The sequence below is a fragment of the Eschrichtius robustus genome, chromosome 19 (genome assembly GCF_028021215.1).
Source record: "Eschrichtius robustus isolate mEscRob2 chromosome 19, mEscRob2.pri, whole genome shotgun sequence".
Taxonomy (NCBI): Eukaryota; Metazoa; Chordata; class Mammalia; order Artiodactyla; family Eschrichtiidae; genus Eschrichtius; species Eschrichtius robustus.
Genome location: NC_090842.1, coordinates 37,451,816 through 37,466,123, shown reverse-complemented (window position 1 = coordinate 37,466,123; position 14,308 = coordinate 37,451,816). Strand labels below are relative to the sequence as shown.

The window sequence follows — 14,308 nt, the reverse complement described above, 5'->3', positions numbered from 1 at the left end:
CGTTTACTGGGTGCTTACTATGTGCTGCGAACACTCAGAGGTGTTGTGAACATGATGAACAAGAAAAACGCTGCCCCTGCCTTCTGGAGCTTTCATGGTTAATGGGTGTAGAAAGGAAATTAATAGAGGTAACGGAGGTGTGGTAGCGTTTCAAATGGAGTTGTCAGGAAGCCTGACCACCTGGTATATACCAGCTGCTTGGTCCTTTAATTTTCACGACATTCCTTAGAGGCTGTGAGCTGATCTCCGTTTTGACGACAAGGAAACCGACGCTGAGAGGGGTAAGAGTGGCAGTCAAGTCCAAAACTGCTAAGCCCCGCTTCCTACCAGCCCCCGTAGAGCGGCCACTGCCACCGTCGGACCCTGGATGATGAAACTTGGGGCGAGGACTGCACCATCTCTCAGCCTGTGCCCTTGCAGGTGTTGGGGGAAGGGATGTAGGGGGGAATGCAGGATGCGCTTCCAGGGAGAAGCTGCAAATAGCTCTAAATTCGCAGAACGCTGAGGACAGACCCCGCCAGGACCCGTCCCGGCACCGCATCCCCTCTGCCAGACAAAGAGCCCGCCCAGCCTACAGCAGAGCCAGACCACCGCTCCCGCCTCCTGCCCGGCCCCCGATCAGGCCAGCGCGGGGCACTATGGGACTTGTAGTTCGGCCACCTCTCCACACCTGCTCTGAAAACAGACTAGGGAACTACAAGGCCCAGGAGGCAGCGGGCAGGCTCGGGCGGACTCGCCGGCTGTGGGTGTGCGAGCGCAGCGGCCGTGTGTTGCGGGAGCTGGGATGCGGCTGCGGGCGTCCGAGCCGAGGAGCAGCTCCAGGCGCGCGCTCTAGCCGGACTAGAAGAGGGGGTGGCCAGGTGGCGACAGGCACGTTGCATGCATGCATTGGGAGCAGACTTTGCAAAACCCTGTCGTGCAGCGCTTTGGCTCTGCAGCGGCTAGGTGCAGGGTCCGAGTCGACGGGGGATGGGCACCCGTCCCAGAAGCCAGGCTGGCACCGCTCGCTGAAAGAGCCCTTGGCTGGGCTTGGGGGCGGGTGCCGGCGTGCCCGCCTTGGGCTGTGCGTGACGTGTTTGTTCTCTTTCCCTTTTTGTCCCAAGGTTTCTCTGGGCGGGCGCGCGATGCAGCGGGCGGCGGCGCTGGTCCGGCGGGGCTGCTACCCCCGGACCCTCGGCCCCTGGGGCCGCGGTCAGAGCAGCGCGGCCGCCGAGGCCTCGGCGGTGCTCAAGGTGCGGCCCGAGCGGAGCCGGCGCGACCGCATCCTTACGCTCGAGTCCATGAACCCGCAGGTGAAGGCGGTGGAGTATGCGGTGCGGGGACCCATCATGCTCAAGGCCGGCGAGATCGAGCTCGAGCTGCAGAGGGTGAGCGCTGGCGCCTGGGTCCGTGGGGCGGGAGGGCCCTGGGAGGCTAGGGGGCACTGGTGGGGGGAAGAGTAGCAGCTGTCCCCTGCTGGCGTTCGCCCGCTGGACTTCCTCTCACCCGCGTGGCCAGCCCTTTCATTCGGCCCACCTTGGCTAAAACGAGAGCATGCCCTCCCCCCATCCCTTCACCCGCCAGTGCCTGGCACCTGGCACAAAGAAAGGCCCTCAGATACGGTTCACTTGTTGAATTGAATTCATCAGTTATAATTGAGCTGCCCTTAGTGCCAGGCACTGCCTGCTATGTGGCCGTCCTACCCGCGTGGAACCAAGATCCATGGGGGGGTGGGGGTGGGGGTGGGGGGGGGTGGGGGTGAGGACAACAACAGGCAGTAAAGAAAGAAACCAGAATTTCAGAGATCACATTAGGTACCAGGGGAGGGAGGAAGGCTCTGAGGAGACTTGGGTTTGCTCCCGAAGCTTTTTCTCTCTCTGTCTGAGACCTTTTGGGTCATTCTGCCAGTAATGATTCCCTGACAAAAGTGTAGTTGTTGCAGAGTGTCCTGCACAATTCCTTCCCTTAGGCCCCCTTTGGAACCCTGACTGACAGCCATATCTTGTTCTCCCAGTGAGTAGCAGAGGCTTGGGCCTTTTGGGCCTTGGTAGGGTGGCCCTGGGACGTTCTTCCTCCTGGTGGCCGTCTGGCTGGGACCTTAACTTGAGTTCATAACTGCGTGTAATGTGACCACACACCCAGTAGTGATTTCTGCCTCCCTGCAACCAGGGCGGCTGGGGTGGGTGTAAGAGATGCCCCTGTAAGATACCAGAGTTCTAACCCAAGTGGAATTCAGGAGGCAGAGTCAAGAGGGTAATGTAAAAAAAAGTAAACACTCTAAGATTTGTAAGAACTGATGAAATAGTCACCCAGCTGTTTGCTCAAAATAGTTCTAACCCAGAAGGGGGGGAGGGTTCCTTGATCTCGCTCTCACAGGCACCAGAACTGGATGTCTTGGGGGTGAGTTGGCCACTTAATGTTCCTTGAATGCATGGGAGGAAGCCGTGGTGGGACCGTTACATTAACGTGGGAGCTTTGGGGGTTTGATGAGCTCATGGCTTGCTGAGACCTTGTTGGGACACTCAGTTCTGCTGACTCAAAACAGTGAGTTGGACAAGTCAGAGTCCAGTGTCTCCCTCTGACTCCTTGCAGGGCTAAGTTTAAAGCTTGGCCCACAGAAGTCTGGCTCGGTTTCTGTGCCTCCCTATCCCGAAGGTGGGCCACAGGCAGAGAAGACGGGTTTTTGCTGCTCTGCTCCTTGTTGATATCTGGCAGACTCGAGCTGGCCCTCCTTAAGACAACAGTCTCCCTGTTAAGGCTGAGATTAAATTGTTTCCGGTTTATCACTTTACAACTGATTTTTCTGGTTACAGAACTAGTAGGGGTTCCAGGGATTATCTCTGCCTTTTGTTAAATAGCAGCTTGCGTGTGGGCTCCATGAAGTACAAGGATGATTAAGGCAGAAGGGGACACTGTCTTTTCCTTTCAGGTATCTGATTGCCATATTGTCCTCTGGGCCTGAGCTTCTCTTCCCCCAATTCTTTAAGGATTGGTGGGATTTTTTTAGCAGGCACAGAAAATGTGAGAGCATTCCAGGTGGAAGGAGGGCTGTGAGCGAAGACAGAAGGTTGGGAAGTTCTGGGCGTTTGGGGAAGTAAATTGGTGCCATTTGGAGAGCACTGTCTGGCAGAGAGATATGGTAGATGAATAAGATGGAAAAGGGGGACTGGAGTCTTGTGTGCTGGGCTCAGTACTTTATGGTGCAAAGTTTGGTGTGCAATGGGGAACCAGGACGGTGTTCCAACAGGGTATGGCTCCATCATTGAGGTGGAGAAATTTCTTGGTCATTTGGGCTGGAAACACCCTGTGATTTCTAGGACAGATGTCCCCACTGCCATGTCCTACCCCTGAGTAAGTTGAGACATTCTTTCTGTCCACCTACATTCTCCGGTGCTTTCGTTCAAATTCATCCCTTCTTATTCTCTTCTCACGTGGTCGAATCTCAGTTGCCTGATTCTTGGTGCTGGAGATAATAGCCCCAGCCAAGCCAGCATAGCCTTGCTTAAACCTTTCATTCTCTAGAGACAGCCTTTCCATTTTGCTAGCTTAAACAGTGCCCCTTCTGAGAGAGCCATATTTTCCCAGTCTTTTTTTTTTTTTTTTTTTTGGCTTGGCTTGGCTTGCCTTGGCTTTGCACAGCTTCGGTTTTTCTACCTCTGTTTTGAACTCTAATGATCAAAACTGGACTGATGTTATTTTAAAGGGCTCGATTTGGTTAGAGATGGGATTTGTAGGGAGTTGAGTGACTTGGGGTGAATCTTCGATCCTCTCTGGGCTTTGGTTTCCCTAGTCTATAAAAGGAAGGTCTGGTGGGCCCAGGGTTTTTCCCCATGTCCTGACTTTTGTGCCTCTTTGTCCATCTGAAGGCCTTTAAGCTGCCTTATGGAATCATTTCACCAGGTGCTCTGTAAATAGTACCGGCTGATCGGCTGGACACCTGGCTCTGGTTTTTTTTTTTTTTTTTAACATCTTTATTGGAGTATAATTGCTTTACAATGGTGTGTCAGTTTCTGCTTTATAACAAAGTGAATCAGCTATACATATACATATGTCCCCATATCTCTTCCCTCTTGCATCTCCCTCCCTCCCACCCTCCCTATCCCACCCCTCTAGGTGGTCACAAAGCACCGAGCTGATCTCCCTGTGCTATGCAGCTGCTTCCCACTAGCTATTTTACATTTAGTAGTGTATATATGTCAATGTGGCTCTGGTTTTTGACTGTGGGGTGTCTTGCCAGGCAAGTCTCGTCTGTCTTGCTTGGTGGTAGGAGTGGAGGAGAATGTTCAGGAGGGCCTGAAGGAGGAGGGGCACTTGACTAAGTGGGTGTGTGAAAGGGGCCATTCTCCTCCAGCCTGGGCTGTGTGCTCTCAGGGAGGCCCTGTTTCTCCCTGACAGCAGCTCTCAGTGGGAGAACCTATCAGCTTTTCAGATCCTGGTGTTCATTGGGAGCAGCATTTAAAAATAAGCTGCCATTAGTAGGAGTTTTGAAAAGATCTGTCTGTTCCTCCTCAACCTACTTCTTTTTCCCTTGTTTTACTGGGGGAAGGGAGGAGGTTGGCATAACTGGAGACAGGAAGGCTTCTGTTTGTAAAAGTACACAGAGTCAGGGCAAAACATTTATGAAGGGAAAAACTGAATACTGTTAACATCAGTGTGTGCTGCTGCATCTAAACACAGGTAAAAGTGGAGAATGCTGTAGCACCTCCTTACTGTTAGCTAAGAACTAAGTCTGGAAACTCTGGATGTGCCAAGCACAAGAGGTGAAATCTCATCGGTCATTTTCTTTAGAGCTTAGATGCTAGCTTAAAATAAAGAAATTTGTAGTGTAGGCTTCCATTTGGATGAACCCTCCACCCACCCACCCTGCCCAAGTCACCAAGGACCTGCATCCTGGGCTTTGCCTTTATGTGCTGTGGGCCTCAGACAAGTCATTCAGAGCACCTTGGCCTCAGTTATTCCTCTGCAAAATGGGCCCAATTTATTTCTCCTAAAGACTAGTTGGAGATGTTTAGTGATGATACTTTGAACAGCTAGAAGCTAGTCAGAACTCTTCTTTTTTTTTTGGCCCGCGCTAAATGGCTTGCAGGATCTTATTAGTTCCCCGACCAGGGATTGAACTTATGCCCTCAGCAGTGAAAGGGTGGAGTCCTAACCACTGGACCGCCAGGGAATTCCGGAGTCAGAACTCTTAAGAGTCTTCATTTTCAAGCTAATGAGAGTTGCTTGGGGAGAGTGCCAAGGGTCACTCTTTCCTTGCCTTCGTCTTGAGTCTCTGGGTCTAGGAATGTGCTCTTTGGGGTTTCCTCTCCTGCCTGGGCCTTAGCCTTGCTATCTTGAATTATCCTATTTGGAGCTCATTCAGCTTTCATCCCTGCAAACCTCAGCTTCTACGGTTGACCCTCCCACAGGCCCCTAGACTTCAGGAACCTATGTCCAGCCTTCCCTGCTTCCATGGTTAGGAAACTCAGCCCTTGGAGCTCCCACCTCAACTCTTAATCACAGGCCTGTATAGGTTTGGCTCGGTTTCTTCCAGCTTTGCTTGTCATAATGGTCGGGGCCAGACCCTGTGCTGAGCCTCGGTTTCCTCAGCTGTGCAACGCACCTGTTTTCAGGGACCCTGGGGACTAGTTGGGTTTGTCTCTGGGGCTTCCGTCTGCAGCTCTCTGTTGGGCTTCCTGCCTGCCCAGTCCTGCTCATGGCCCTGGGGTCTTTTCACGTGGCCTTCCTGGCCTGGAGCCAGCTGTGCCCTCCCTCCCTTCTCTGAGGCCACTTCTTCATCAGCCTGGGCTCTGAAGGTGGTGGCCTCCTGTGTTGCCCACTTCTGTCACAGGGCATGATTCATAAGTGTTTGTTGAACAAGAGGGCGGCCCTCTGGGGATTAACCGTCCTACCAAACCTTCCCGCTCGCATGTCACATGACATGACAGGAGCCATCCCTACCTCGAGGAAACTGCCTTGTGCCTGTTAGAATTGTCCATTGTCCTAAAGCTGGGCCTGTGAGCTGGGAAGGACAATGCTAACTCCTTTTTCCTTCTCCCTGCTGACACCCTCTGAAATATGCCATCCCCAGAGCCTGGGGGCCTGCTCCTTGAGCCCTCCTTGAGCTGAATTGTGGGAAGAGAGCCCCCCTGTGTTGGCTCTCATCTCAGTGCCCCACAGGGAGGCAGCTCTGGGCAGGATGTGTGCAGGTGAGTTTAACAGGTGGGCTCTAGGATGCTGGGAATTGGAACTAGAAAGCTATGTGCTGACCTGGCAGGCTCCCGAGGGCGGGGCTGAGGTGAGGTTGCCATTGGGTGTGCGTGCAGGCCTGGATGAGTCACTGTGGGCAGGAGTCTGCCCCTGACTCCTTGGTGTTTCCCAACCCATGTAGATCTCAAGTGCCTAGATACAGCAGTCTCCTTTGTATGGTGGCCCTTGGCTGGGCAGGCTGGTCCCCTGCCCATTCAGAGGAGCCAATTTCCCACCCTGCAGCTCATCCATCATAGCGAAGTGTCTGGAGACCATAGGTACCCAGACCCGAGAAAGGAGATACTCAATGCTCCTAGGCTGCTTGTTGGCAGGCCCCAGATTGGTTGAGCAGTGCAGGGGGAGGGCACGGAAAGGAACATCCAGGGATCTGTTCCAGGCATTATTCTCTCCCTGCACTGAGCTGGCCGAGGGCCCGCAGCTGTGTGTTGTAGTTCCGGGCCCTCAACTGTGACACATTTACTCCCTACCGAAGAATGGACTGTGCCCACACCATGGAAATCACCTGAGTTCAGCTGGCCAGGCCTGGGGGACCGTGGCAATTGAGTGAGGCTGACAGAGCGTCCCGTGCCAGGAGCCCAGGCCAGTGCCAAGGGGTGGGTCAGGTCTGCCCCTTTGCACACAGTGGCCTGGATTGCTCCACCTGTGGGACGAGCCCTGAGGCCACATGCCCCGCATCCTGTCTCCAGGGTGCCTGCCCTCACCCCAGCCCAGCCCTGGGCAGTGGGTGGTGCTGTCCCTCTGCCTTGGCCCCCTGAGACGTCTTTCCATATTGGCCAGCCCTGAAGAACTTGGTAAAAGGGGCAGGAGGGAATTAAAAGGCCTTTCTCCCCCCTACCCGCCACCAAACATAGCTTTTGGAGACTTAGCAGGCCCTGTTTATGACGGTCCAGCACTGTTTCTGGGGTGCCCTCCTCAGCGCCCCATGCCTCCTGGCTCCCGAAGCAGCTGGAGAATTTCTGTATGGGAGGGGCTCAGGAGTGGCAGATGAGGGTCAGGAAGACTTGTTCGCCAGCTGCTTTCATCCCTGAAGCCCACTGGTCTTTACTTAAGGGGTATATTACTGAGTTAAAAAAGGGAAAGTTTTCTAAAGTTGCTTTTATGCACACATTGTGTGAAATGGAGAAGGCAAGTGTCAAAACCATAGAACTGTACCTTTAAAATTTGTATTTAGGGTGCCTTTGGGGAAAGGGCAGCTGGAGATGGGAAGGTGGCCAGGCATTCCACCCAGGCCCCCCCTTGGTACTGCCACCCCTTGCCCCACCGCCTTCTTCCTCCACCATGACCCTTGTGACCTTGTTCCTGGTGCAGCTTTGTAAGATGATGATGTTTGTACTCTGCCAAGTGCTTTCATACTGTTTGTCTCAGATAATCCTTTCAGCTGCCCTGGGAGGTCCTTGAACCTGCTGTTGATTCTAACTCTTACAGTGGCTAATTCTGGATTTATCAGGGAGCTGCGTGGAGTTCCCACATTTCCAGATCCGCACAGTTCTCCACCTAAAACGCATTTTCTCCTTAGCAGCAGCCGGGGTGTCCTGCAGTCACCTCCCCAGTGACGTTGTTGCCAGGGTTTCCGAGTTCCTCCTCTCTCTGCCATCTCTGTTCTGTGCTAAACGCATTGCTCAGGCAGTGGCCTCAGTTTTGCTCTTCAGCCAGTCTTTTCATCCCTGATGCTTTTTTTTTTTTTCAATATGAAAATCAGCCCACATTCTTCATCCTGCAAAGACAGGGTTGCAAGAGAATGACCCCCGAGAGGTCCCTGCTGATCAGTGTCTTCTGGAGGGGAGGGTGGCTGCAATGCCCCAGTCATTCACTTAGGGGTGGAGGTGGAGCTGTGCTTGGGGGGAGGGAGCCGGCAGTTGTGGGATCCTCTCCCTGATGCTTTCTGCTGCTGACCCCTCCCTCCCTCCCACCACATTTGCCCCGGGGTCAACGTGGACCTGCAGCTGCCTCAGGGTGCTCTGGCAGCCCAGGAAAGCTCTTCTAGCCTTTTCAGAAAGTGGGTAACCTTTTGAAGCCTTAATTTCCTAATCTGTAAAAAGGGATTAATATGGGTTGGCTGAAAAGTTCGTTCGGATTTTTCCATAACATCTTATGAAAAACCGAAACCAATTTTTTGGCCAACCCAATACTGGCCCTTCCTCATAGGGGTGGTTATGAAGGTCACATGGGACCAAGCATATCAAGGGCACTGTGCCTGACACCTGGCAAGGCTCAGAATAGGGCTGCTTATTAATATCCTGTTGAGCATTGCTTGGCCTCTGGAATCCAGGGTCTGAGAGTCACTAAGTAACCACCTGTTGCTTTCTCTCTACTCAGGGTATCAAAAAACCATTCACTGAGGTCATCCGTGCCAACATCGGGGATGCCCAAGCCATGGGCCAGCAGCCAATCACCTTCCTCCGACAGGTGAGCTGGCCCTCAGGAACAGAGGCCACTGGGACAGCAGGGAACCAGCCAGCCAGGCCCATTACATTACCTCTGCCTCCTTGCCTGTCCAGCTCCCTCAGGACACAGCAGACACCAGAATCCCACAGGGAGGTGCCATTGAAGTAGCAGCCCTCTCCAGTGCCTGACGTCCCCACTGGTTCTCTCCCTCAGTCTCCTCCCCTTCCAAAGCTGTCTAAAATTCCTAAACTCATTTTGAGGATGCTCTAGTATACAAGGCTGCCAGGTGCATGGTCCTGGATGCTGAGTTCGGAGCTGGGTTGGTGAGGGCATCAGAGAGTAGATGGGAGAGGTAGAGGCCCAGTGGGCGGGGAGGTGGTGCGTGGGGGTCCAGGTATGGCTTCCCAAGTGAGAATCCCCAGGTTTGAGTGTTGGCTTTGCTGCTTACCAGCTGGGTGGCTTTGGACAAGTGGAGATCACCAGACACTGCCTCGGAGGACTGCCGGGGGACTCCATGAGATGAAGAGTGTGAAGGCCCTCAAGAGGCACATTTCAGTGTTTCAGTTTGAGTGCCAACTGCAAGGATGCAGCATGGGCCAAAACTGTGGGATTGGTGGGCTAGAGGGGAAGAGATAAGGTGGGAGAGTACTCCAGGGCCTGCTAGACAGAGGTTGGAGACCAGCTACAGGGAAAGCTTTTCCCTGGAGAAGGAATGGGGCAAAATTTGGTCCTTGTGTGGTTAAGGTTGGCAGGCTGGGGCAGGCAGGAAAGCTGAGTGCTGAATGCCCTGGTCTTCTTTTCCTGCCTGTATTTCCTGCTGCAGGGACTGGCACACAGGAGGGGCGATCCTGCCCTGCTCCCTGGGTGGAGGGGTGTTGGGGGCCCCGGGGCCTCAGCCTGCAGCCCCTCAGGGAATTCACACAGGGTATGGGGGAGAAGAACCAAGGCTGCCAACGACCTCAGGAACGTCCACTGCATGGACTCCCGTGGCCGCTGTTGCAGACCTCAGGAACGTGCCAGCTGCCCATGAATGTCAGAGGCCCCAAGCTGGGCCAGTGGTGAGGAAGTGGATCAGACCAGACAGAGTGGCTCTGCCAGGGGAGTGGAGCGGGAGGAGGTCAGAGCATCCTGGTTGTCCTGGAAGCACACAGCTTAGGAGAGGAGAGGCCCAAAGTGGCTTGCCTCTGCAGAGGTTCCCCACACGTGCCTGGGGCGCCTCCTGTTGCCTCAGCCTTTTCTGGCTGGCTGGCACACTCCCGGATCCAACCCTGCCGCTGGCCATGGCAGGCCCGGCCTCTCCCACTTGGTGCTGGCCTCCTCCAGCCTTCACAAGCACCCCAGGGAGGAGGGCAGGCTGGGTCACTGCCTGTTGCACAAATCTTTTTGAAGAAAAGCCGGGCTCCAAGAAGCCTGCGCCCGCCCAAAGTCCCCCAGCCGTGAGCACAGCCTGCCTCAGTGCTCCTGGCACCGCTCTTAAGCTTCCAGCTTAGACTTGCCTGGTGAGCGGGGGGTTTGCCAGCACTTTTGCAAACATTTCCTTGCTTAATCCTCTTAATTTGTGAGGTTAGGGTGATTTTTCTCTGTTACAGAGATGAAAAAGCTGACTCGGTTTTCAGTTCTGGCCAGGAAAAGGGGTGATGGGGGGCGCTTAGGCCGTAGGCAGAGGTCTGTGCAATCCTGTCATCTGGGGTGCACCTGCCTCCGCAGCCCCGGCCCCCTGCTCTGGAACCCCTGGTTCTTGTGGCCTTGGGTATGTGAGCTGCTGTCCTTTATGGAGGAGGTGGGGCAGAGTAAGCAGCCCCCTTCTGTCCCCTGGCTCCTCTTCTGGTGGCCCACCCTCCGCCCAGGCCCAGGTCATCATGGACCTTGCCTCTCACCATCTCCCTTCCGCTGCAGAGTGTCCACTGTCCTCCTCCCCGCCTGTCCCCAGGCCCCCACAGGCCAGGGCCCTTGTGGAGAGGCCTGTGACGGCACTGTCCCTCAGAGCTGTCGTCTCACACGGTCGCCTGCCCGCAGTCCTTTGTGCCCCTCCGGGGTGGGAGGTGCTGGGAGCCCAGCCCATGCCTCTGTTCCTCCAGGTGATGGCACTCTGTACCTACCCAAACCTGTTGGACAGCCCCAGCTTCCCAGAAGATGCTAAGAAACGAGCCCGGCGGATCCTACAGGCTTGTGGCGGGAACAGCCTGGGTGAGGCCCCGACTTGCCAGGTCCCAGCGGGCGTGAAAAGAACGTGTGTTCTCAGCGGGGGCCTGGGCCTCGGCCTCGGCCCCGGCCCCGGCCCGGAATGGAGGGGTACACGTTGAGTGAGTGTGTGAATGTGTGTGGGGTGGGTGACGTGCAGAGTAAATGACAACGTCCTTCTTGTCCGTGCTCTGTCAGCCTCTTGTTTGCTGAGCTTATGGGGTCGATGCCATCTTTGGGTGGATTGGGGCACTTCAGGCGCAAGAGCCTGCATCTGGCTGGGTTTGGGGTTTGCACTGGGAGCTGGCTTTGATGCTGAGCCCACCCTCAGAGCAGAAGGTCTCCGAAGCCGGAGGCCAGAGGGAGGCACACGCCCCGCTGGCCCGGCGTCTCACTTCCCTGTGGCCACGCTGTGAGGTGCCTGTGGCCCCCTTTTGGTGGCTTCCTCGCTCTGAAGGTGCCGCCCACCCCCCGACTTGTGTGTTACGTTCCCGTCACCGGACTGTGCTCCTTTGTGCTGGGAGCCCACGCCCAGCCTCGGCCCCCGGCACCAGAGGGCTCCATGGAGGAAGGCCCTGTAGATGTGAAAATGATCTTCTGTCCCTTCCCTGCTGAGACAGATTTCCAGCCTCTGGGCCTCTGGCTCTTTGTTCGCATCTCATGTTCTTTTTTCCTGTTTATTTTTGCTTCATTCCTTTGCCCAGTGCCTACATAGGGAATCCAGCTTCCTTTGTCATGAGGAAAATTGTTGTCCTTAGGGCTTTTTTAGGACTTGTGCCTGAATGTTTCAAAACATGGGACAGGGATTCTTGTGGCTTGTTCAGCAGGGGATCAGCCACAATTGGCATCTCTGTCACCTCCCTGCCTTTCCCCTCCCCCTTTTCTGCTCTGTCCCTTTATGGAGAGCCCTATGCTTACCTTCCTGGCTGTAGTCACCCTACCAGCCCTCTGTCCAAGTTTGTGTCCTTCACAGTGTCCCTCTCAGGAAGGGGCCAGCTTCCATTTGCTTCCCTGCCCGCCAGCCTGGTTGGGGTGTGGGCCAGCACCTTGTGTGGCAAGGACTAAACCACAAGCTGGCAGAGGCCAGCCCAGAGGCCTGGCCTCCAGGCTCCTTTCCTCCTGCACCCTCTGCCCAGCCCAGAGGACAAAGGCGCTTCTCGAAGACCCATGGCAGTGGGCCTGAGACTCCAGGAACTGCAACCCGGAGGTGGAGGGAGGGGGTTTGCTCTTGCATATCTGATGTCAACGTCTGGGGAACAGAGAGGGGAACTTGTTCCATGTACTAAGCCTCATCGACAAGTTTTTTCTGTGTCAGCCAGGACTGGGAGAATGGCATTGGGAGGCCATGTCCATGTGAGTCAGGACTGTTGGCCTTTGGGGTTTTGGGAACCTGCACTGAGTTCTGTCTGAGGATTTCAGGAGGACAGGTGAGGTAGGTGCTCTCTGAGCTTCTTTCCTCGTCCTTGAATTAGGAGATACTTTGTACCCACCTCCCGGGTTTGCAGGCAGGTTGGCATTTGTGCCCCTTATCAGATGTGGAGAAGCCCCGCCCTGGAGGTCACTACCTGTTCCTGCCCGTCGTGGGGGGAGGGGCAGTGTCCTGGCCAAGACTGGGACAATGGGGGGTGGTGCTCTGTCAACTAAGCCTTGGGCAGCCTGAGCACCTGCCCACAAAAATAAGGGAAATGGAAAATGTCAGTATGCCCAGGGCTACCCTGGCCCACGGAGAGATTATAAAATGTGTACACAAGGTCTTAGGGCTCACCTGGACGTGTTTTTATCATGCCCTTTAAAATTATTTCTTACTGGGGCTTCATTTATTTTTTGTTTGATGAGTAATCCAGTTCTCAGGTTGTGTCCCGGACCTTAAGTGGGATTGAGGTGAAACCTAGACACACCTGGGGGAGGTGGGAGCCGGGAGATAATGCCCTCATCAAGCTCCTCTCTGAGCCCACGCCGTGTACCAGGCACCGCTCTAGGCCCTGAGGGACACTGGTGAACAAGGCAGGTGGAGTTTCTGTGCTCGTGAAGCTCACTGTCAGATTTGGGAGAAACAAACATTAAAAAGAATTAACACAGAAACATAATCCCCAGTTTTCATGAGTTCTTAGAGAAAGAGCAGAGAGCTGTGGGGTTATAACAAGGGATTCTAATGTAGAGGGAGGGTTTAAGGAGAAACTGGCATTCAAATTCATGTGGAAGATGACTAAGAGAATCTGTTAATGCACAGCAGGCAGAGGAAATGGTATGTGCGAAGGCCTTGAGGTTTAAGAACTGAGTGTGATCGAGGGAAAGGGTCTGGGTGCGATGGCGCTGGGGGCTTGGCAGATGGGGCCAGTTTGTGGGCAGTGGGAGGCAGGTTGCCATGGGTCCCAGGGCAGAGTCCTACACAGGGGTAGGTGCTCTACAGAGATGAACAGAAGAAATAGGTGATGGTCCCTGCCCTCAAGTCAACATGGGGAGGCAGGGGTTCATCTGTATAAAATAAGATAACTGGAGAAATCACAGACTGGGAGAAAGGCTGGGGTGGGGCCCTATCTCAGGCTTCCTAGAGAGAGACTAGGTCTGAACTGTGAAGGATCAGTGTGGTTCAGAGCATAACAGAAGGTGGAAGTCTGTGGCTGGCAGGAGCAGGGAGCTTGCCCGTGGGGGAAGGTCTGGGAATTCAGGGAAGCAGGTGAACTAAAGGCAGGAAGAAGAGGAGGCTTAGCTGGTGTGGAAAAATGGCCAGGCCCCATGGAGTGGAAGGGAGGGCACTGAAAGAAGGCAGAGGGAAATAGGGAGCACAGGAAACTTTCTGAGCATGGGAGCTCAAGAAATATCAAATAAGACATCCAGTAGAAGAAGGATTCTCTAACACCGGCATCTGTACCTCCCCACTTTTTTATTTACAAAATATTTCAAATGCATTCTATACCCCAAATAATGTGACAAGACTCTGTACTCACTACCCAGGTTTGATACGTGTTGATGTTTGCCACTTGAACCTTAGAGAAGTGGTCCAGCCTCCTTCCCCCTCCCCCTCCCCCACTTACAACTGGTCAGAGGGGAAGGGCAAGCCCAGTGCTGCACAGACCCTGAAACCGAGCGCCTCCTGGGTGCTGGGCCTTGGATGCTGTGCACTGAGACCCAGAGAAGAGCTGGCCACTTTCCAGAGCTCCATCCTGCCTCCTGGTGGTGCTGTTGCAGTAGTCTTAGAAGGAATGAGCTGGTTTTCTTTAAATGTGGTATAAAATTCAAATGGTATAAAAGGATATAGAGTGAAAGATCTGCCTCCCATCTCTGACCCCCAAGCCTCCTGGTTCACTTCCCCAGAGAATTCACCTCACCAGTTTGAGTCTCCTTCCAGAGAGATTTTGTGCATGTGCAGGTACCTATTTTCAGTTTCTTTTAAAAACAGAAGTAGTGGCTTGACATTTTGAAAAAGTTTTTACGCAAACAGTAAAAAGCACAAATATTAATGTGCACATCTGTGTAACCCCTGCCCAGATCACGACATTGACCATTCCCAGCA

General features: G+C 54.2%; 1 protein-coding gene across 1 annotated transcript in view; it reads left to right on the top strand.

Annotated features, from left to right (window-relative positions):
* The first annotated feature begins 748 nt into the window (after positions 1-748).
* GPT2 (glutamic--pyruvic transaminase 2) overlaps positions 749-14,308 on the top strand; it is a 33,576-nt gene continuing 20,016 nt past the window's right edge. The window contains exons 1-4 of the mRNA XM_068527307.1: positions 749-870; positions 1,104-1,367; positions 8,545-8,634; positions 10,692-10,800. Coding sequence (XP_068383408.1) covers positions 1,125-1,367; positions 8,545-8,634; positions 10,692-10,800 — 442 coding nt within the window. The 5' untranslated portion in view covers positions 749-870; positions 1,104-1,124. The remainder of the gene's footprint in view (positions 871-1,103; positions 1,368-8,544; positions 8,635-10,691; positions 10,801-14,308) is intronic.